A 22,349-nucleotide genomic window follows, 5' to 3' on the forward strand; every position below is an offset into this window, starting at 1 on the left:
GGTATCTCTTTTTTGTTTGATTATGGCGATTTGATCATTGTCAGTATACAACAGTCCGATACCAGAGGGTGAGAGAAATTGCCAGGAGAGCCATAATGAGGTGTGAATCACTTCTCAACAACTCATGAAATTTAATTATTCTCTCCTCCTGTTAAAAGTCTTGCAACGAGCCTAGGCTTATACTGCATAAGCTCGGCATAGTAGGGAGCAATATCGATTTCGCATCGATATTGAAGTCGAAAGACATGGCTCGGATGACTCCAGGGTAAGGGAAACATCTTGTATTCGACACATTAGAATCTCGATGGAATCAAAAGATATGCATCTACGTGTGGTAAGATGATTCTATCTGAAAGACAGTAAAATATGAGCCTGGGTTTCAATGCCATATGCCGCAGTAGCTCATGGTGCATACTTGTGACAACGAGCAACTACTGTTGTTGTGAACTTACGTTGGACGACATCAACAGATGTTCATCGATTACACCGGCGACGAAGTAATACAATAAAGGGCTAGGATGCGATGATGTAGAGGGATTGGTAATAGGGCATGTTGAACACGAGATTCCCCAGCCTCGCAAACATAAGTGCCTAGCATATCTAGACTTGAAGTTTGCTACATCTCTAGAGCAACCCGAACTATGGAGCATAGTAACACTCACTTGCTGCCATCAATACTCATCAAAGCAGAAACTTGAATGATGTGGCCCTAGAATCTCGATTTTGCGAATTACCCTTGATCTCACTTTCAGGGCACCCTGTCCTGCCAACTTATCATCCTCTAGCAACCGTAGATGCGCATCACGAAGTCTCCTTTCTCCTCAGGTCCAATATTCTTCCCAAATTTAACGTCCCCTTCGCTCCCCAACCCGCCGGCCCAGCATCCACATCTGGTCGAAGATTCATGTACCAGGTCCAAGCTCGTTTATCCAACTCATCACGACTCAGAATACCAGCCCAACTGGCAAATAGCAAGCGTAGTGCACCTAGCACACGGCCCAGGTTCTCTTGCTTCTCCTCGTTGGCTGCTGTAACAGTCTTCTTTCCGCTGTCATCTGCAGGCGCGAAGGCTCTGAGTATGTAGTTTCGCGCCCCTTCTGGTCGATGTATTGGCATGCCAACCGTCGATGTTGAAGGACTCTTATCTTCAAGGTTCAGAGCCCATACTGGCTCGCCATTTAGACTAGATGTACGCTTTTGAGATGACAAGGCATCGTTGAGACATTCTTTCATGAGACGCCAGCGATCCGGCCCAAGCATGACGCCGCCATACCATCTTGTAAGCACAACCAACGTATTGCTGATATCGAGATCGCGTAGTTGTTGGAGCAAGAAGCTTCCACAACCAGACTCACCATCGTCAAACGATGCTTCCTGCTTCAGGGGCGAATTACCAAAGCTAGTTCGGATCGCCCAAGCATTGTGAGTTGCGGTCTCCAGCTCCGGCTTCTCGGCCATTAGTGATTTGAAAACTGCCGGACGCGTTGCAGGTGATGTTATAGGTATAGCATGAGCTATAAATACCGACCCCCTTGATGTCAACTGCTGACTTGTAGTCCAGCCTCTTGGATTTGGTTGACTGCCCTGGAGCGTAGCTGATGAAGCGTTGGATGAAGCTGGTTGAGCAGATCCTGACCAAGTATAGCCGCTCCTCTTCAAAACTGGAATTGGTCGGTTCATGATAGTGATCTTCGGTTGACCTTCAGGGGCTTTCTCTTCGCCTCCTGGGGGTGCCTTTTCGATGCCTATGCTGATGGCTTTTGTTCGTGAGTTGGCACTTACAACTGCTTGTGCTAGACTCAATCGGCTACTCAGGGGCTGTTCTGGCATAGTGTACCTCAACAGCTCAACAGAAAAGGCCAAAAATAGGGGCGCTCTGTTCGTCAAAATGGTGGTGTTTCGAATGATGTCTTCATCCTCCTCCAGTGGCAATTCGAGAGAGGCCTCAAGATCTTCCCCGGACATGGAGCCATAATCTAGATCTCGTCTATGCGTCTCCAGTTTTGGTTTCTTTACTTCAGTGGGAGCCGCACCATCGTCGGCTCCACGCTTCGTTCCTGATTTCTTCTCATGGTTCTTGCATGCTGTGTGAAGACTCTTTGCTGCCTTTGCATCGCCACTGAGCGCTTCCTCAACTGTGGCCAAGGGCGCATCTGCGATTTGTGCTATACTATTCCATACGCGTTAGTATCAGAATATTAGTGAGTTGTACAAGTCAAACCTTCGCAGATTCTTTGATTGTAGAGCCTTCACCTGTCCCATCGCTGCCATCATTGACATTTTACGCGCCGTGAGGAGGCGTATAAGTTCCTGGAGGTCATTTTGTGTCGCCATATTTTTCTTACATACAGCGGGTAAGAAGCCAATAAGTAACAAAGAACAGTCCCGTGCTTTGTGATTTTATGGTTCTTGTCTTGAATATTGAAGCATCAAGACAATGTTGTTGTAAGTCGCAAGTCCTCTTTCACGGAGCCGTTAACACTCCGCAATAAGATGAATGCCTGGCCTGGCGAGATCGGACCCACTAGCCCGGCCTTTGGATCCGCTCCACTCCACGAAACCCTTGTCTTAGCTTTAGGTCTTTTCATCTGCTTCCACATGTAAAATCAGACAATTCAGATACCCTCAAAACACCACGAACCGCTTCAATTCCATGGAAAAGTCTTCGTAATGATCTCTCCGAGTCGAGGCCTCGTTATGAGAGCCTGTCGCATCCAGTGCCGTTTCGCGAGCTCTACTCCTCGACCTCCCCGCCCTAATATCAAAACACCAACATCTCGCCCTCCACCCAAGATCTCAAAAACTTACAAACCGTAACGACTCCTTTATATATACGATGTCGGATCAATCGTACTGATACAGCACGCCCAGAAAGCCTCAGCGTTCTCCCTCAAATTCGTCGACCTCTGCAACCCCTGCACAAGCCGAAACCCTCCGCGATCTCTGGGCATCGACATGGCTCCCTCTGACCGGCGCAGCTCTTCTCGCCGGTGCCCTTGGCTTCTACATCTTCGGCACAGCTGCCGCATCATTCAAAGCGACGCCCTGCAGTTGCACCGGCGAACACTCCACACCGACCGGTCGACCACCGGCTCTTGATGGCGACAATGCAGAGCAGTTCGACAAGGAGCTGGCTCTTCCTGAGTGGTGGATGGGTATCACGAAGCTACGAAAGCGCATAGCGGAGCGCGCGAACGGGCATGTTTTGGAGTTGGCAATGGGCACAGGGCGAAACTTGGAGTACTTCAACTGGGAGCCATTGACCCTGCGTGCGGAGGGCAAGGCTGGTGCCAAGCTACCAAAGGGCGTAGTATCGTTTACTGGTCTCGACATTTCGGTTGATATGATGGATGTTGCTCGAAAGCGACTCGTCAAGACTGTTCCGCCCATGGAGAACTCTGCTCCCATCGTCCGCGCATCTACCATGGCCGATCACACCGGAGGCCAACTCTCGTATCTCGATTCCCAGCTCCGATTAATTCATTCCGACGCTCACCACCCAATTCCCGGTCCCGCGACTCCCGCGACGACGAAATACGATACAGTTATACAGACGTTCGGTTTATGTTCAGTTTCAGACCCCGTCGCTGTAGTCAATAATTTGGCGAAGGTTGTAAAGCCAGGATCAGGCCGTATCATTCTGCTCGAACACGGCAAGGGTTGGTACGGTATTGTCAATGGACTTCTCGATAAGAATGCCGGCAAACATTTTGAAAAATATGGATGTTGGTGGAATCGCGACATCGAGGGCCTAGTCGAAGAGGCTGTCGCTAAAACACCAGGCCTTGAAATCGTCAAGGTCGAGCGACCGAATATAATGCAAATGGGCACATTGGTTTGGGTTGAGTTGAAGGTCAACGACAAAGCCTCATGACGTCTCAAGGCATCACATAATGCAAATGATTGATATGAAAGGAATGAGATGGGTTGTAGAATATAGGGTGATGTACAATATTCAAAAAGTCGAAGCACTATGAGCGGCATTGCATTTTTAGAATCCCAGCTTCCGCATCCTTTTTAACGCCAGATAATCAAAACCATGGGATGCCATGATTCCCTTTTCCAGGTATCCCAGTCCCGGTCCAAACCCAATCAAACCAAAACACCAAACTTGTCTAAATATACAGGTACTTCCACAGGCGCCCCTCCATGCAATTAGTATGTAAGTATGTCGTATATCCGTCGTCGCAGACATAACGGAATCAAATCATCTCAATCGTCTCTCCCTGACCCCTTGCGCCTGCCCAAAGAAGTCGCAATTGCTCAACACGTATCGAGTAAGCAATCAAGCTCATCAATTTCGATGCTCTCAGCGCCGCGGTCCCATTCCATAAGCTTGCTAAACTTTAGCCAGCTCTCACCATCGTCCTCTTTTCGCAAACCGGATGCCATGTTTGACATGGAGCTAGGCTTTACCGCGGGGCTGGTAAGGAGGGCATTTGAGGTGAAGATGCGATGGTCGCCGAACCAGAAGTCGTCGCGGTACCCATACTCTGAAGTGTGGGTGGTGCGATCGGCGGACTCAGCAACAGGGGTGACCTCGGCGAACTTGCGTTTCTGCAAGAAGTCGGCCGTTTGTGTAAACTCCCGCTCATCTTTTTCCAGAGGCGGTGAGTTGTGACGGCTGTTGCGGCGGTTTGGCACGTAACGGTGATGAGAGGGAAGAGAGCCGATGGGGGTAAGAGGCATAATAACATCATCGTCACCTTCCTCGAATCCATGGTCAGAAAGGTCAACCTCAGGCGATGGGCTGAGCTCCCGCCGGCGAGCATCGTCATCGGAGCCGGAATCATCCGTCAGAGACACCGAAGGAGTTTCGAGGGCGGCATGAGCAGACACTGTGGAGTTGGGTTCGGGAATGGGCTGACGAGGGCAGGTGGTGAGGAAATAATAGGTCCTTCGAGGGTGGACGCTCTCAAGTTCCTTGGCGAGAGGGCATAGTTTTGTGTCACTCCAGCATTGTCGCTTAGCATATGAGGCCAGCCTTGAAGAGATGATTGCGCAAGGGTTGGCAGAACTGGGATTGGAATGTTAGCGCACGGGAGCTGAGGGGTTGGAGGGGATAGCAGATGGCTCAAACTTACTGTTGAACAGAGGTAAGACGTTGTGCCAGAACGGTAGCAAGCTCCTTGACGAGGTGAGGACGGTTTCCAGTTGACTGTAATTGAACAATAACTGCCTCGACAATGTCGTCGTTGATTGTCTCGAAGTCAATGGCGGGCTGATTTGTATCAAGGTCGAGGCTTGAGCCTGGTGTAGGTGAAGGAGGAGGTGTCTGCTCAATGGCAATGTCGTCGGAATGCGATCGCTTCTGTCGCTTATTGGGATGCGCTTCGGGGGCCTCGGAGCCAGACGAGGGCGGTGACAAGGCCGATGAAGCAGCACTGGATGAAGACGAAGAAGACGATCTCGAAGCGTTCTTGGAAGCAGCAGCAGCAGCTCGAGCAGCATGTGTCATTGGGACATGAATCCCAAGACTGGGTAAAGAAAGCGACTTTCGGCGCGTGTTGTAAGGCATGGCGATTGTGTTGAAGCGAGACGAGGGACAATATTGGAGAATAGTCGAGCTGTCTACAAGATGATGGACTGTCGGCTTGGGAGAAAGGTCAAGGTCACCAGGACTTCGCTGAGCAATTGTACGTAGTAACCTCAAGTGTTGAAACAGATCCAAGAGATCTATAAGGGTCTACTGTATTGATTGATCTAGCGAGGGCACGGCAACAGACGGTGATGCAGTTTATGTGCACAGGCAGCAAGGCAAGGTATGGAAGATGATGAAGGAGGAGGGAGAGATAGATAGTCGAAGGGGGTGGGAGTGTTTGGTTTGTTATTGACGAGTGGGTTTAGATTTAGACTGGAGAGTTGAAGCCGAGGGTGGAGGCGGTCTACGGATGTTGACGACACAGACAGAGCAGGAAGGAGCAAAGACGACGCAGGCAAGAGCAAGGGAGCAACGATGGCAACCGCGAGGAAGGGGATTAGATGGGGGGCAAAGGTGGGCGAAGAGGGACTGCAAGTGGTGCTGGGGAAGGCAGAAACGGGGAGCTAGCTCAGAAGGGACTTTTCAATGATTCAATTCTTGTAAGCTGATAGGTCCGGAGACAAGATGCTTGTCTCCATCGACTGACTTCACTTACAAAAGAAGGAGCGATTATCCTTAGGATGACGGGAAAGAATGGCGCTTGGTGCTGGGTCTGCCACACTTTTTTTTTTACAGACGCAGCACGAGAGCTCGAACTTTTTTCTTTTTTTTTTTCTCGTTTCAGCCAAACTCGATTGGTCGAGACTGGCGTGCATGGCTGCCGAGAAGTGGATCGCGCTAAAGATCGGTGGGTCAAGCCTGTGGGTATCTGGGAACATCCTTGTAGTTCACGTCTCCAGCCGCAAGACCCAAATGTGAAAAACGACCGGCCCCGACTGACAACACTTTTTTTTCGTCGTTGCTTTTGCTTGTGTGGTATTGGTATTCTGGTTGTGAGGGAGGGGTTCTGTAAGCATAAAGTGTTGGTTGGTATGCAACCGGAGAGAAGGATGACTCTTTAGCAGGCAACAAGCAGCCATTTCAGCCTTTGTACCAATAATCAACGATTATACTGTACATATTATCGATGATGCCCTACAACCAAGAGGCAACGGAACTTACGCAACCAAGCAGGCAAAAAGCATTGGCTCGGAGACCTTAATCATCGACTTACTCTGTACAGTTTAGCCATCTTGACTCGTCAACGTCTTCTGTTTCTTTTCTGCTTTTGGTCTAGCTGCACTGCCGCGACTGTAATTGGGTCACTGTGACAGCCTCTCACTAATTAATAGCCTCGCCTCATTGATGATGGATGATGGACTCTTGTTTTTCCGCCTCATCCGCGGTTTTTTGACCCGGGCCACTTCGGGTCGATGTTTGTTAGTTGGTTAGTGCGTTCTCGGAGGACCCTGAAATCTTTTTTTGGGGAACGCCCGAGAATGACCGTGGATTTGAGCTCAGGTATCGACAGGCATTACATGGCTAAGTTGAACTGCGTGTCAAGATGCCCTGGACGCGACCTTTTTTCCTACAGATCACACCGCATCTGCAACTGCATCAGACTGCATCAGACTGCATACATGTTTGCTCCGTGCAACCATATTCTTACACCGCATTCTCTCTCGACACGCTTATGCTGTACGAGACAATCAATCAATGCATAACAAGCGTTAAATAATCGGAAAAGAGGCCCGGTGTAATTTCTAATCTCGTCCTCGGTACAGAATACAGAGAGTACCCATATTGAAGTCGATGGAGATGACGAGTGGGCCGAATCATCAAAGAGTCTCCCAAAGACTGCGGCGAGGCCCTCTTTTGAATCTCGAACCCCTGGTCTGGCTCCTTCAAACGACTCCATTCACCCGTCGCCCATGGCAATTCAACAAGTGACCTATTTCCTAAAATTGACGGTAATAACTGTGCCTTGGGCCGAGTCCAAGGCTAGCAAACGATGTGTAAGTTACGTGACACTGCACTCTTCAATGAGGTACAGTATTGGACTCGGCAGCCAATAGCGACATTTCTATTTCATCATCTCTCTTCTGATCATGATACAGTGGGTTTCAGTCCGCTGTCGCCGACCGAGGCTTTCTTTGTCTCATGACTTGCAATTAGCCGTAGAGTCTCGTCTCTTTGTAAGTGAGTGAGAACAGATAATGCTACGCAGCAATACGAAGTCCGATTTTTGCTTTATTTGTCACAATCCCATGTTCACTATACCATTGATCTTGATTACCGACACTCGATTGCGATATCCTGCCCTTGCAAATGGAACTTTGACCACCTCACCTCGCTCAAAGTCTCTCGGGCTACTGAACCCCCTGAACTAGAACCAGATCTGGTCAGATCCCACCATCAACCTCCATCCAATTCTCTTACACGGCTTACAGAGCATCCATTTATTATCCACCACTAACAATTCCAGTACCTCGGCGTGCAGATGCTGCGTCATCCTTCGAATGCAGGAGTCGCCTCCTAACGATCCAATCTTTCGAGGATCACCGTGTGGATTTACCCTACACTGACCTGACTGAAGAGAAGAGAACGGTTGAATGTCACCACAGAGCTGCATGCCACGAGGTGGATCATCCAATGATGCATCTCTAGCTCTGCCCCTTGCGGCGCCAGCTGCGACAAGCGTCTGCCGCTAACATGGATGCTCTCCACTTACGCCTAGACCTTGCCCAAGCTTCTTCTTGTCTTGATCACAGCAGTGACCGGGTTAATTCCCTGTTCAGCATCGTTCGATGGGTTTGCGTGACCTGTGCTGTTGCAATTGCCGGTCACCTTGTGCTGTAAGTCAAGTATGTGACTACATGCGTTGTCTCTGAAAGCCAGAATCTGCCTCTATATTCCTTGGTGTACCCTGCTCATGTCCTCTCCGCCATGAAGTCATGGTAAGACTTAGGCTGTAGATCGCTCGAAAACCAACCTACGAAAAGCCTCCCTCTCCCATTTCCTTGCAAGTCCCGTCGTTCGTCGAACTCTTCGTGTCTTGGCGCCTTGCAGACCTCGTACTCCTTGCCTCAGGCCGCCGCAGCCGTCTTGTCGGGCAGGTCGAGGACAACGCTAAGGATTCCTTATTATATGATTGGCCAATTGAGGATCCCCGTCTTTGCTCCGCTTCACGCTTCGTTAGACTTGTGCCTTACCTAAGTGCAAAGGGTGTGTCGAAGACAGCCTATCCACCATGAAGTGGGCGTGACTTGACAGAGAGATTGCCCTACCCTATACCCAGTCTCGTAAACTCAAACTCACCTGAAAGAACCTCGAGTCATTTTTTACTTTTCCAACCTGTCAATCGACCCCACCCCACCACAATCTTCCCCCTCCATCATCGTCATACTTTTACCAACCACCAAAGCAAGCTCTTGCTATCGAGATTCACAAGCTCAGGCCGTCGACTGTTCCTGTGTCTACTTCGTACCTAATCTATCAGATCTGCTTGGTCCTACTGAAGCTAATTCACAGCTGAAAGCCACCAAAGCTTAACCATGGAGCTTCCCTTTGTTACTCTCGACGTCTTCACAAACACTCGATATCGAGGAAATCCCCTTGCCGTTGTCACGATTCCCGCAGATAGAAATATATCAGAGCCTACGCAAGAGCAAAAACAAAGAATTGCCCTCGAGTTCAATCTATCCGAAACCGTTTTTATCCACGAACCCCGTCCTGATACCGATGTCGACAGTGATGTCACCCGCCGAGTGATCGACATTTTTACAGTCGACACAGAGATCCCCTTTGCTGGGCACCCAACTATCGGCGCCGCTGTTACCCTCATCCCCCACGGTGTCAATACCGTCGTTACTAAGGCAGGCCCAATTGCTCTCACACAGACCCGCCCTGGTTATATCCAAGCTGCTATCCCGCACAATGTTCGTCGTCACAGAAAGACTCTTGCCGATCTGTCTGCCCCGGTCGCTGCCCAAATATCCCAGGACCCTGCGATACGCGAATCCGAGCTCCAGGCCCCGCTATTCAGTATCGTCAATGGCATGACCTTTGCGCTCATCAAACTCCCGGATCTCGAGCATCTGGCCAAAGTTCAGATGAGCGGGGTAAACTTGTCTGTGGACGAGCTTCTTGACGACGGCTGGCAAAACGGCCTCTTGCTGAAGTACTACTATGTTGTCAATGGCCAGCGTGAAGACGACGGCATGACCGTTTATTCCATCCGCTCGAGAATGATGGAAGCATCCATGGAAGATCCTGCTACAGGCAGTGCTGCGAGCGCGCTCTCTAGCTATCTTTCGCTTCAACAGTCGAGCCTAGGTGATCATGGCTTCAGATATGAGATTGACCAGGGTGTTGAGATGGGCAGGGAGAGTAATATTGTAGTTGACGTTGATGTAAAGGAGTCCAAGATCGCCACGGTCAAGCTCTCAGGAACAGCTACTCCAGTAATGCGTGGTCATGTCACCATCTAATCGAGAGAGGTAACATATTACCTGTTCCCAACTGCTCTATAAACCCAGGACCCAATTGTTATCACGTATTTAACCAAAGGGGCAGTATTCCAAAACCAATCATGCGCCTGGTATGTTCTTCCGACAACATCGTAACGACTATCGTACAGTGATACAGTATTACTGCAATGTGGTATCGGCCTGGAGACATCCTCGCCCCCCCAGACGAGTCTGCCCCAGGGCCGCAGTAACACTTGCGCCTCTATAATTCTGAATTCTTTTTGGACCCAACGCCCCGTGCCTCTCTCATAATGATGCACCGTCAAAAACCAAGAGTTCCGCCGATAATAAAATACGTTTCTCCTATAGATTCCTCCTTGTGACGTTTTACCCAGTCCTATTCATTCCATCGCGATGTGACTATATGACCCGCGACCTATGCTCGTTGAAGCACGTCTGCAAACTTTTTGGCAACCTAGAGATGACGTTAGTATCCGGCCCGTGTAACAGCAAGCGAATATATGACTGACCTCATGACTCTCGTCATCGATGAAAGGAAGTTTGAAGAATCCATACTTGTCTTCGTTCTTCACAAGTTCCACAACAGTGTACAACAGACCCCATGGCTGAGGCCAGAAACTAACCAGTCGCTCAAGCAGCACTCGGGTGATGTCCTCGCGGAATTCATCTTCCTCAGGATCGCCGAGATCCTTGGCAAAGATAGAAAGGAGCGCCTGACTGAAGAAGGCAGTGTGGGCGCTGGGATATCGAAGTTGGTTGACTAGGCTGACAAGGATATAATATCTGGCCTCGGCAGGGAGTTCATGAATGATCAGAGAAAGAAGTGACACTTCATTCTCGTCACCAGTCAGGGACAGGTCTGTGCCAGTCTGTGTTGCCTTCTCTACAGCACGATGTCCGATATAGAGAACAACAGCGTCAATCACGCTGGTGTTGGCGACGACAGGCACATGGCCGTAAGTAGATGCCTTTGGAGTGTCATGTGTCATGGCATGGGTGATATTAGCAACGATGTCTTCATTTGGTCCACTCTGAAGTGCTTGGTCTAGGACCTTGAGAAGACTGCGAGACTGAAGTGTCACGCTGGCCTCATTCATAAGACCAGCAAAAAGGCGCATGTCGTCGAACTGGATCTTGCCACCAAGCTCGTTGAACCTAGGACTCTGCTGGGGATTGGCAGCCAGGACAGCGTTAATGAGCTGCGTGCAATGAGGTGGAATGCTAGAGCAAAGCTTGGCGTGATTGGCCACGACAAATTCGGGGAAGTCGTGCTGCAGAATGACGAGCAGCTTGAAGCAAGCGCGGTAAATATCTTTGGCAACGTTGGAAACCTCGAAAACCTTCAACTGATCCCCGAGAGTGTCGAGCAACTGGCAGAGCAGGTCGGAAAAGGGGCCCCAGCCAACACCGTTGGGCAGCTGCAGAATTGCTGGCATGAAAGCACGGTGCTGAACAAGAGACATCCAGCCGTAAACAAAGCCGGGAACATATAAAGGGTTGATCTTGAACAGTCGCCGAGCGATCCTCAGAAGAATTTCACGACGCTCATCCTCAGCCAGGCTCTCTGAAATCCCCTGAATTTCGTAAAAGAGCATGGACAGCAATCTGAAGAAAACGCGCTGGCTCAGCTGCTCTCCGCGCTTGACATGATGGTTGACAAGAATGAGCTCAATAAGTGAAAGCACTGAGTCGATAAATGCGGGGCGAGTAGATGTTGGCTCAAAGCCCATCCCGATGAACGTTGCAATGAGCTTAGCAAGAGCATCTACCATGACATAGGCATCGGCAAGGGAACCACTGTGGACAATGTAGTCGAAGCGCTCAACCGACAGGTCGATGGTGACGCGGATGAAGACAAAGAGGTCATCCCTGTTCTCCATAACCCCTTTAGCGTGCAGCTGCTGCACGAACGCCGTGACAGCCTTCTCAGAGGCATTATGGTTGCGGCAAAGATGGATCCATTCGTCGAAAACATATTCTATCTGTTCGTGTTGGAGAGCCTGACTGTCAGCGCGAGTCGGCCGTGTCAGACCGGAGTTGGTGAGCTTTGACTTGATCCGTTGCCCAGCGGCAGAATCGGGGTCATCCGAGATCCATGACCAAGCTGCGTCCAGCGTCAGGGCAAAGTCGGCATACAAAGCAATCGGGCGGGAGTCGAGCAGCGTGAGGTCGAGTAGGTGCTCCAAAAAGTCAAGAGATCCCTCTTTGCGGGCCTGTAGTGCTTTCGACATAGCCAGATCGATGTTTCTCCAATCCAAAAGGTCCGTCCGAACCAAGGCCGCGAGCAGAGGTAAACTCAAGAAGGTGGAGCCAGGCTGCTGGCTGAAGAGAGTTCGAACGCGGCTGTTGAGAACAGGACCAGCAATCTTTCTAAGTGTCTCCAATACATGAACTAAGCTCTCAAGAGCCAGGTTGTCGTCAACCTGTGAGAAGATGAGCTGAATGATTTGTTCTGCAGCGTAAATGGAAAAATCTTCATGGCTCTGCGAAGTCTTGATGATGTGCTGGACGAGCGCATCAACAACGTCCACAAGAGGAGATGGGCGCGGTAGGTCCAGGAAATGTTCATGAGGAGACTCGGTGGCCACCCTCATGAGTTCCTGGAGTAGCTTATTGACCCGCTCGGCTAGATTACGAACATCCATCTGGAAGCCGGGTGATCTACCGTTAGTCATTGCATTAGCACCGGTATGAGGGGGTGCATAGGGCTGCATTTGAGCACCCAAATGCTGCTGAATTGAGGGAGTCTCCGCAGGAGTCGGGATACTAGGGATAGAACTAAATTGATCCTGTAGCACCTCGTTGGCCAAAGATCTGGTCGCATCGGATGCTGATGGGCCATGTGAAGGTGTGGGAAGCGCGGCGCTTCGTGGTTGCCTAGCGAAGTCTTCATAAATGGCCATCTGCTCAGGGTTGAGGCCGTTGACATTCGGCGATAACTTGAAAGGATTAGGAATAGCCATGGCCCACCGGCTGAGGCTCGAGTCGAAGTAAGGATCGTTGGGTCTTTGAAGGCGATGTCGTCGACGAGCCTCGAGCTCCGGTTCGATCATCTCCTCAATTTCAGGGACAGCCCTTTCCTCAGCCTGCTTCTCAATGATATTGCAGGCTAAGTCCAGGTTAGAGTTAACACACATAATAATTGTGCCCTCGGGGAGTCCTTGAGAGAGATCGGTTGAGAGGTTTCGCATGTAGTTGGTGAAGTTGGCGCGAAGGGGTTCCTTGGACGTAACGAGGGCAAGGCTACCGGCGGTGGCTTTTACCATGCTAATAGCAGAGTTGCGTACACGGTTCTCGTCAGGCTCTATAGCGAAGTCCTTGTGTATCATCTGCTGCGTAGATATGGCGGCAATTGTAACGGAGCGATCAACGACAGGCTGGATTATATCTTGCAGAGCACGGCTGAGGGCCGTGCGAACAATCTCATGAAGACGAGTAGTGCTGACAACCATCTCATTAGTTGGGGGGATAGTAATCAGGGGACCAAGGTCAGGGATGGTTGGCGCAAGAGCCTGAGGTGAGAGTCCAGCACCCACACCGGACCCGATGCCATTGAGAGATAGATTCTCAAAAGCGTCCAGTTGTTCAGGGGGGAGGGTCTCTGCCGGTTCTTCAATGACGGGTCGGTTCAGAATTTCGCCCGAAGGTTCGATGCTCCTGTGATCGAGGTTTAAACCCTTGCACAAGACCTCAATCTCAAACTTGAGGTTGAGTTTCAGCTCGGCATGATGATAAAGCTCAATTAGCAAATGGATGATATCCATAAGCCATGGATTCGGGGGCCTGAAAACGGCTGATGTGGCGCCTTGAGTCAGAACTTTGCACACGAACGGGATAACAACGATGAGTCGTTTCGTATCATGCGCCTCAATCAAAAGCTGCTTGAAGGCGATGTTCTTGTGTTTGATGGGACGATCTCGTGCCAGAGTCAGAAGACCTAGCCAGCCTCCGAGATTTTTGAGGTGAGTTCTTTCCGTTGAGTTCTGCATGGTCGCCTCCGAGTTCAGCATTCGGCACACGCTGATGTAAGTCTCCCTCAGGACCTCACTCCAGAGAGCCTTGTCTTCAAACAGTTTAACCAGTTCGAGATAAACATGGTGGTAGTTTGGCTGCATCTTGGCGCGCTCCTCAACAAGATGGCTAGCAAACCATTGTTGATGTCGGCGCTCCATGGTCTCTCGAAGTTCTTGACACATGGCCTGTAGTGTGCCTTCGGTGATATTGTTGAGAACGAACTGGACCTTGTCCTGGGCACCCTCGTCAGGATCTTCAAACTCAACGTCCGTAGCTGGCGGATCGACGTTCAGAGCAGCAAACGCAGGCGCTTGACGCTCAACATTGGTCAGCTCATCCGAGTTTCCATTAGGGAAACCATCGCCTTGAAATCCTAGTCCATGAGGTGTTCCGGCGCCGTTACGCCCACGGGCCATCTCTTCTTCGTGCTCACGAACGACCTCCTCTGCCTTTTTGAAAACTTCCGTGTTATGGAGTCCAGGAATCTGGCAGAGCTGTCTGCAGAAGGCAGGCCATTCTCGGAAGCGAATGAACAACTGCATCAGTGCCTGGAGGCCAAACTTGTACATAGGTTCATCAGGAGAATGGTCCCTAACAGCTTCCAAAATCATGCCCAGTCCAATTTGAAGAGGCAAGTTCGAAACGAGCTTATGCGAAATGATGCCACCGAATAGAACTGCGGTTGTTGCCAGAGCTTCCAGAGGATAGTCGGCATAGTGAGAATACTCATCGAAGAGCCCATGGATCATACATGCGAAAACATCCTGATCCAGAGGATCCCTGGAATGCTTATAGCGGTCTAAGACCTCGACTATATTGCGAACCTGTACTTCATCACTATACATCTTCTTGTAGTGTTCCTCCATCCTGGTATTGGCGGTCGGAGACAGGAGATTCCCCTCCCTTCCATTGGCGTCGATGATATCGTCGTAACCCTCGCCGTAGTTGATCAGTCGGGGGTAAGCAATAATGCAAGCGCGCTGAACCAGGATCAATTCTGGCCTAGGAGGACTTGGCGAAAAGTCTTCGAGGATTCGCAGTAACGCTGATACGGTACGAACTTGGAGAGTCGTTGTGTTCTTAACAGAAGAGTCATCGGAAGTTCCTCGCTGAAACTGGCTCTCCAAGTTGGCCTTTATCATCAAGAACTGGAGCAGAGTACTATACATCTCTTCACTCCGCTCAGCATTGAACCGTGCCCACTTGGACAAATCCAAATATCCTTCAGCATGGGCGAGAGCGGCTAAATCGACTCCAAATCCATTTGACTGGTACACCAGCGTGTCAAGCCAATTATGCTTTACAGCGTGCTCGAGAATAACCGGAAGGTCCATCGGCTTAACAGCATGGGTGTCTACCAAGCGCTGAATGACCCAGTTCTTGTCTTTCCTCCAGACACTATCTAGAACAAAGTCGTATTGGGGCGAACGCTTATAAAGGAAATTTTCGAACAAAGAACTGAGTGTTTCTACAGCCATTGGGGCCCAATGCTGCCGAGGTACTTCGAAGGCGGAGACCAGGAAGATGTCCAGATTCGGGACTACCACTTCTTGGAAGAGCCTCTTTGCCTCGATACTCGTCGACGCCAACATGGAACTGAGCGCTACATTGAAGATCGAGGAGAGCGCGGCAACGGATATTAACGGATGCTTGACGGCGACAATTGCTCGCTCTTGTACATTCTCAGGGGAGTTGGCGTATTCCTCAATAGTAATGCTGCGCTGGAGCCCGGGAATTGTCGTCGCGTCTAGCTGATCGGGGGTTAAAGAGGCATAGGCACTAACAAAAGAGAGCTGAGCCTCTGGATTCCTCCAAACGCCGCCCCATAACCTCTGAATATCCACTATCAAGCCAGACTTGGAGTCCTGTGCAATTGGCAAGAAAGCCTGGTAAAGTCGAAGGAACTGCTGAGAAGAAACACGAGCCGATGGTTGGTCGAACAGAATGATGACCTCCATCCAGTCGAATGATTTCGGTAGGACTCTCCTGAGAGCAGCAACCAGAACACCAGTATCTTGCTGTGGGCTTTGACTAATGGCCGTGAAGGTCATCGCAGCCGAAACTTGTTCGGGGCCCAACTGCAAGCTGCTGGGGCGGTTCTGTAAATACGAGACACATGTTTCCTCGTCTCTGGTGAAATCGATGCCCGTCTTTTGGATATATCGAACTAGCCCATTGAAAGGCCTATCAGCGAGCACTCGACTGAGATCGAGAGCCGCGAGGATTTCGGAAGGCGGTGTACGCTCGGGAGTCTGATCGATCCATCGGTTGATGACACGTGTTTCCAATTCGTGCATAGAAGAAGCATTAAAGCTCGGAGGATGATATTGAAGAAACCGGTCCAGAATCAGGGCGATGAAAGATGGGCTTAAATCGGCATGGGCGTCGAGGTCAAATCGAGAAAGGATATCGATGAACGAGGGGAAGTTAGTAGATAATATAGCGTCGGCTGCCTTGACATTAGAATTCTCAACGGGACAAACTTCCTAATGGCATGAACCAACCTTTCGTCTTTAAATCTGCTCGAGAAGTGAGCTTAAAGGCTAGAGCTAATATAGTCTTCTCTAATGCATCGAGCTTGAAATGTTCCATAAAGGTTGAAAGATCAAAGTCGCGGAAGATGTCCTCCGTGGCACTCTCAATTGATTCAGCAATCTTGCTTGCTTGATTGGGATCGTGCGAGATCTTCTGCATCTCGGCAACAAGAATGTGATAGTTGTTCGGGCTTGTGCCAGGCCTGTTGAGGCCAGGGAATATCTGGGGCGCATTGCCGGCAACGAGCCGGGTGAAATACTTAGTAAACACTTCCATTCCGTGTTCATCGATAAGCTGTTAAGTAGGTGCATTGTCAGCAAACTTGGGATTTGTCCAGCAGCAATAATGTAGCCAAACCTTCTTCAATTGGTCAACCTGCAGCTCCCACTTAGCACGGTCCTTGTCCTCCTTGATAGTACTGAGCAGAAGATAGACCTGTGCCACGACGATCTTGGTCAGGGAATTAGTGCCCGTTGGACTGCTGGCGCTTGGGCTTGCGCCAGCACTGAGAATGGCGGCCTGCGATGGGTGAGGAGAATGGCTCGAACCCGTCTGTAGTATCTGCGCAGGATTGGGCGAAAATGATCCCGCTCGAGGTGGTGGGACCATGGAGGTGTATTCGCGGCGGAGGGAGATGAGATGATTGAGCGCCTGCTTTCGTTGTGGTGGCAGGCCGGAGGGCTCAGAAAACGAGCGAGCGGGGAAGTGTGAAGGAGGAAGAGTCCGTATATAAGATGCCTACATGGGGGAGCCGCACGATGAAGCTGCGAACAGCGGTCGTCAAGACGTTGCAGAGGCTGCGCGATCGTGCAACGGTAGTCGACCAGAGAGGAACTCGTGAGCCCGACTCGACTTGAAGGTGGAGTTGGAGGTACGTGTCGTACTCGGCGTTCGTCGTAGGGAGGGCGCCGAAAACGCTACAAACTGATAGGGTGGGGGGGGAGTCCGTAACGATTCGGCGTCAAATAAGCCAACGAGACCCGAAATATTTATGGCGCGTGGTGATGCAAGTATCGATATCGTCAAGAACGTCTGTACACAAGGTGGTGGTGGTCGATGTTGGGTTTGGAGGACAAGGTACTGTAACTGAAAATGACAAGGCCCTTGAGAACGGCAAATCCCGATACGTCGAGAGGATCCACACTGCCTATACCCGCATCACGTGAGTCGTTCCAAGGTTTCCTTGTTACACCGGTGGTCAGTGCTCCCTTTGTTGCTGTGCCAACAGCTACACGCCACCAAAACAATACAGCTAGCTCTCCTTTCACCTTACATTACTCCCTTTATCACCATTGAAAGGGCTACATACCAGATATCCTTTTTGTCTCGCTTCCTCTGTGTTTAGTGTGGAGAGTAGTGCGACTCAGGCTGGTCCTTAATCATCCATATTCGTTGGAAGCAACATAACGTCCGTCTGTCTTGACATTTGAAATTGAATACCCTTGGGCATCATGCCCGCATCAACGGTTGAAACTCCAGCCGTTGCGCTGTCTTGTGAGCAAACTTTGACGATGTCTTGATGTTTATTTGACTGATACATGATACTGCAGTCGCAAACAACTTTTGGGGCAAAGAAGATGCTGGCGTGGCGCCGCTGCTGAGTCGCATGACTGCGGCCAAGACAACATGCGATGAACTACGAGCATTCTATGGCGGTGCGTACAAGTGAAGTTGTTGACAGAAACCTATCTAACTGAATGCGCTGCAGCTCGAGCGTCGATTGAGGAGGAATACTCCCGCAAATTATTGAACCTGAGTCGCAAAGCCTTAGGATCGCAGGAGTCTGGTACATTGAAGACATCGTTGGATACCGTCCGAGGCGAAGTTGAACAGATGGCCAAGCAGCACCAACTCATTGGCGCAGAAATGAAGTCAGAGCTTGAGGAGCCACTCGCCGCCTTTGCTGGCGGAATGAAGGAGCGACGAAAGATTATTCAGAACACCGTCGAAAAGCTATTGAAAGTCAAGATGCAGCAGACACAGCAGGTCAATAAGGTTAGACTACTCTTCTCGACTCTCCATTATCATGGAGGCTGACTTTGGTTCTAGACACGAGACAAGTATGAGCAAGAGTGTTTGAAGATCAAGGGCTATCTTGCTCAAGGCCACATGGTAATGGGCCAAGAAGAACGACGTAACAAAGCCAAACTCGAAAAGACACAGATCAGCCTTGCAACTTCCAATACGGAGTACGAGAATGCGGTTAAAGCACTCGAAGACACGACAACAAGATGGAACAGAGAGTGGAAGTCAGCCGCCGATAAATTCCAAGATTTGGAGGAAGAACGACTCGACTTCACCAAGAGTAGCCTGTGGACGTTTGCCAATATCGCCTCCACGGTTTGCGTTAGTGACGATTCGTCGTGCGAAAAGATCCGACTCTCATTGGAGGTTATGGATGTGGAAAAGGACATCATCACTTTCATTACAGAAAAGGGAACCGGCCAGGAGATCCCAGACGCTCCCAAGTATATCAACTTCTGTCGCGGAGATGTGACGGATAACCAATCTGAGACGTCAGAAGACGACAACTATTCTGTCGCCCAATTTCCTCGCAGCATCAACCCTGCTTTCCGCTCGTCGTCTCCTCAACCTTCGACATTCGAGTCACATCATGATCCAAATTCTGCTCTGGCCAACGACCTGGCGCACAGAGAAGTTGCCTCAAGCAAACGTGACCTCCCAGCCCAGAAGCCGGCAACGCTGCCCCCTGACGAGATACTCCAAATCGGCACTCAGAAGCCTCAACCTCAGCAGATCCAGGCGCCTCCTCAACCGCGTCAACAGCAGATACAACGTCCTTCTCAGATGCAGCACCCCGCTCAACTGCAATATGCTCCCCAGCATCAGCATCCCTCCCAATTGCAGCACCACTCTCAGCTTCAGCACCCTTCACAGCTGCAGCATCATCCCCAGCAGCAGTACTCTCCTCAGCGTCAGCAACCGTCCCAGCAGGTTGCTCACCATGCAGGGCACCACATGCAACAGCAGATGAGGCCTCTGGAAATGAGACCCGCAGATGGCAGATCTGGAGATATGAGACACTCGAACATGCGACATCCAGATATGCGACAGCACGATCCAAGACCGTCTTTGGAAATGCGCCACTCCGGGGAAGTTCGGCCTTCCATGCAGTCTCGACCCAGTGCTGATGCAAGGCAATCAATGGATGCAAGAACATCTCTGGAAGTACGGCGACCAATGGAGGACCCGTATCGCCGCCAGCAACCTGCAGGTCACGTATCGTATGATGCCAACCAGCATGGTGCTGTTGCAGCCGTGCCACACGACCCTTACCCCCTGGACGGCATGACGATGCTGTGCAGGACTGGGCCCAGCCCCATCTCGGACCAGAGTTCGCAGGTGACATCTGCTCGACCTTCGAGCAGAGACTCTCATAGTGATTATTCGAACCCCAACTCGTTCTCTAGTGTGGAACCACCAAGCGGGAAAACTTCACCCGTCAAGCAGGGTCCTATAAAGCCAAACCCAGTGCCAACTCAAGCACCAGCACCAGTATCGGCACCTGCGCCGGCACCAGCCCCTGCTCCGGCACCAGCCCCTGCTCCGGCGCCAGTCACAGCTCCCGCTCCCGCGCCCGCTGTCAGCAATGGCCCGAGCCCTGTCAAATTAGTTGCTAAGAAGAAGAGCGGTGGTTTCTTAAAGAATCACAGTCCATTCAGACGCAAGAGCAACAAGGACCTTCAGTCATCAAACAGGAACACATGGCACGCACCGAGCACGCAAAACTCGGGTAGTCCCGTTCGCAGACCACAGTTGCAGACACAAGAGTCCAGCAATGTTGTCACCAAAGAACGTACTCAGAGTCCTGAGCCCATCGACGCCAATGCCAGTCTGGCTCTGGGAGTGGGACAGAACGTCTTCCCTGTATCTACCCCTGACACAAAGAAGAAGCCAGGAGCTGCGACTGAACAGACATCGGAGGAAACAGACCCAATCGCTCTGGCCCTTGCGGAGCTGAAAGGCGTCACGTTAGGCAAGCAGTCATCAATGAGAATGTCCGCTGATCACTATTCCGGCCTTGCCACTCCGGCGCCAGCGTCAGAAGCTGCTTCAAGACAAGCCTCAGCCTCTCGCACAGCTCCGACTCCTGTGAACCCGGATGTTGCGGCGGCAAAGAGAGGAACACCGCCGCCATCATACCAAACCCCAGTTTCACGCCTGGGTGTCCCACCACCTGCAGTGACTTCTAGGGCAATGAAGGAAGCGACCAAGAAGGCTACCACGCAGACACGAAGCATGTTTGAGAATGGAGGCGGTTCGCCAGGAGGATTCAATAGTACTGCTTCTAGGACCAACACTCGAGCGACCGAAACAAGGCGATCTGAGCCATCCCCAAGCCAGAGTGTTCCACCAAGTGCTTCACGACCGGCAACTCGAACCACTAATCATGGCAGGGGCGAGTCTGGTAGTTACAGCACGTCCCCTGTGTCACGACAGCCTACTAGAGCCACCGATAACGGACGCGGCGAGCCTGGAAGCTATAGCTCAGCATCCATGCCTCGACCAGGCACTCGGGGCACTGACATGGGTAGAGGAGAGACTGGCGGCTATAGTACACCACCTGTAGCACGTTCGGGAACCAAAGCAAGCGAGATGCCCCGATCGGACACTCGCGGAATTCCTATTTCGCGACCAGGCACAAGGGGAAGTGACATGTCTCGTGGCGGATCTGGTATCTACGGATCGTCGCCTGGTTCCCGACCTGGCACCAGAGGCTCTGATATGCCCAGAGCAACTTCGCCAGCACCAGCTCGCAGCGTGTCTCCACAGCCACCTATGAACGACAACATGAGCTACAGATCAGTATCACCCAACCCTTACGCTGCTAGTCAACGTTCTCCGTCCGTCATGAGCTCACCGCAGAAGCATGGGTCAGCCCAGGGGTATTATCCCCAGTCACCTCAGCAGGCTGCTAGTCGCGGGCCTTCTCCTGCACCTTATGCCCAGCAGAATCGTCCCGGAAGCAGCTATGCTGGTAGCGACATGGCAATTCAGCTCGCGCCGGTTGATGATCCCTATGGTTCTCAGAGGAGTCGAGGCAGCCGCCCTGCTTCGAGGGCCATGAGCTACTATGACGATGGCAGTACCCGTCAACGTAGTCAGAGCGTTGCTGATCCGTCTCGGCTGTATACCGGAGATGGCAGAGCAATTCTGCATTATGGTAAGTCTTTGATCAGCCAGTATCGAAGAGTGGAAGAGACTAACATGACCTTTTTACAGCACGCGCATTGTACATGTATCAAGCAGCCATTCCCGAGGAGTTGAGCTTTGGCAAGGGTGATTATCTTGCGGTCCTTCGTCACCAAGACGATGGATGGTGGGAGGCTGAAGTCCACGGCGGAGACGGAAGTGTCGGGCTGGTCCCAAGCAATTACCTTGCGGCGTGCTAGACTCTTATGATATGAGCGACTCGATGGACGAATTTTTGAGATGTTTCTTGCGGAATGATTGAATTGTAGGTTAGGATTACGGCAGGAAAAGGGCCCCGACGAAATTGGTTCACGACTTGATTTATACTTTTCGTTACGCTGTTATCTTGTACAGCAGATATTTGGCATGGAAGCGCTGGCCTTGTTGTTGCTTCAGACTATTTTGATTTTTTATTTGTGTCACGATTATTGGGAAAGATTGAAACGACTGCTCTTCTATATCACCTCATGGAAATGAGAATCATCGTCTGTAGATGTTATTGAAACATTAGATATTCTGAATTAATGTGTCGAAATTATCCTTCAGAATTGCTTGAGCTGCCCGTGAAGTTGAATATCCTCTTACCTAAGGTGGGTACGTACCGAATTATGACGTTGAAGCCGCCAGAGCTCCAA

The 22,349-nt window shown here is 50.8% G+C and overlaps 6 protein-coding genes across 8 annotated transcripts; 3 read left to right on the top strand and 3 right to left on the bottom strand.

The window, feature by feature from the left end:
• Positions 1–372: 372 nt before the first annotated feature.
• On the bottom strand, positions 373–2,487 carry FOIG_02283 (uncharacterized protein). The gene is made up of 2 exons (XM_031199527.1): positions 2,222–2,487; positions 373–2,170 (listed from the first exon to the last, which is right to left on the bottom strand). Exons 1-2 carry the CDS (start codon positions 2,332–2,334, stop codon positions 802–804), a joined length of 1,482 nt encoding a protein of 493 aa, XP_031071564.1. The 5' UTR covers positions 2,335–2,487; the 3' UTR covers positions 373–801.
• Positions 2,488–2,581: 94 nt separating this feature from the next.
• FOIG_02284 (uncharacterized protein) lies at positions 2,582–6,213 on the top strand. 3 transcript variants are annotated; one of them, XM_031199529.1, is made up of 4 exons: positions 2,582–2,813; positions 2,872–4,066; positions 4,128–4,162; positions 4,355–4,529. In XM_031199529.1, exons 1-2 carry the CDS (start codon positions 2,671–2,673, stop codon positions 3,872–3,874), a joined length of 1,146 nt encoding a protein of 381 aa, XP_031071566.1. In that variant the 5' UTR covers positions 2,582–2,670; the 3' UTR covers positions 3,875–4,066; positions 4,128–4,162; positions 4,355–4,529. The 3 variants fall into 3 exon arrangements, with proteins under 3 accessions (XP_031071566.1, XP_031071567.1, XP_031071565.1); XM_031199530.1 differs by lacking the exon at positions 4,355–4,529 and having other exon boundaries at positions 4,128–4,268; XM_031199528.1 differs by having other exon boundaries at positions 2,872–6,213.
• FOIG_02285 (uncharacterized protein) lies at positions 2,601–6,212 on the bottom strand. The gene is made up of 2 exons (XM_031199531.1): positions 5,085–6,212; positions 2,601–5,017 (listed from the first exon to the last, which is right to left on the bottom strand). Exons 1-2 carry the CDS (start codon positions 5,516–5,518, stop codon positions 4,264–4,266), a joined length of 1,188 nt encoding a protein of 395 aa, XP_031071568.1. The 5' UTR covers positions 5,519–6,212; the 3' UTR covers positions 2,601–4,263.
• A 2,557-nt stretch (positions 6,214–8,770) lies between the features above and the next one.
• On the top strand, positions 8,771–10,184 carry FOIG_02286 (phenazine biosynthesis protein). The gene is made up of 2 exons (XM_031199532.1): positions 8,771–8,944; positions 9,000–10,184. The coding sequence occupies exon 2, from the start codon at positions 9,016–9,018 to the stop codon at positions 9,949–9,951; it is 936 nt and encodes a 311-aa protein (XP_031071569.1). The 5' UTR covers positions 8,771–8,944; positions 9,000–9,015; the 3' UTR covers positions 9,952–10,184.
• FOIG_02287 (uncharacterized protein) lies at positions 8,799–17,595 on the bottom strand. Its single transcript, XM_031199533.1, has 4 exons — positions 16,858–17,595; positions 16,470–16,794; positions 10,461–16,414; positions 8,799–10,405 (listed from the first exon to the last, which is right to left on the bottom strand). The coding sequence occupies exons 1-4, from the start codon at positions 17,107–17,109 to the stop codon at positions 10,367–10,369; spliced, it is 6,570 nt and encodes a 2,189-aa protein (XP_031071570.1). The 5' UTR covers positions 17,110–17,595; the 3' UTR covers positions 8,799–10,366.
• Positions 17,596–17,756: 161 nt separating this feature from the next.
• Positions 17,757–22,270, top strand: FOIG_02288 (uncharacterized protein). The gene is made up of 5 exons (XM_031199534.1): positions 17,757–17,994; positions 18,051–18,155; positions 18,209–18,495; positions 18,550–21,685; positions 21,745–22,270. Exons 1-5 carry the CDS (start codon positions 17,952–17,954, stop codon positions 21,912–21,914), a joined length of 3,741 nt encoding a protein of 1,246 aa, XP_031071571.1. The 5' UTR covers positions 17,757–17,951; the 3' UTR covers positions 21,915–22,270.
• The last annotated feature ends 79 nt before the right edge of the window (positions 22,271–22,349 follow it).

Source organism: Fusarium odoratissimum (assembly GCF_000260195.1).
Source record: "Fusarium odoratissimum NRRL 54006 unplaced genomic scaffold supercont1.2, whole genome shotgun sequence".
NCBI classification, from domain to species: domain Eukaryota; kingdom Fungi; phylum Ascomycota; class Sordariomycetes; order Hypocreales; family Nectriaceae; genus Fusarium; species Fusarium odoratissimum.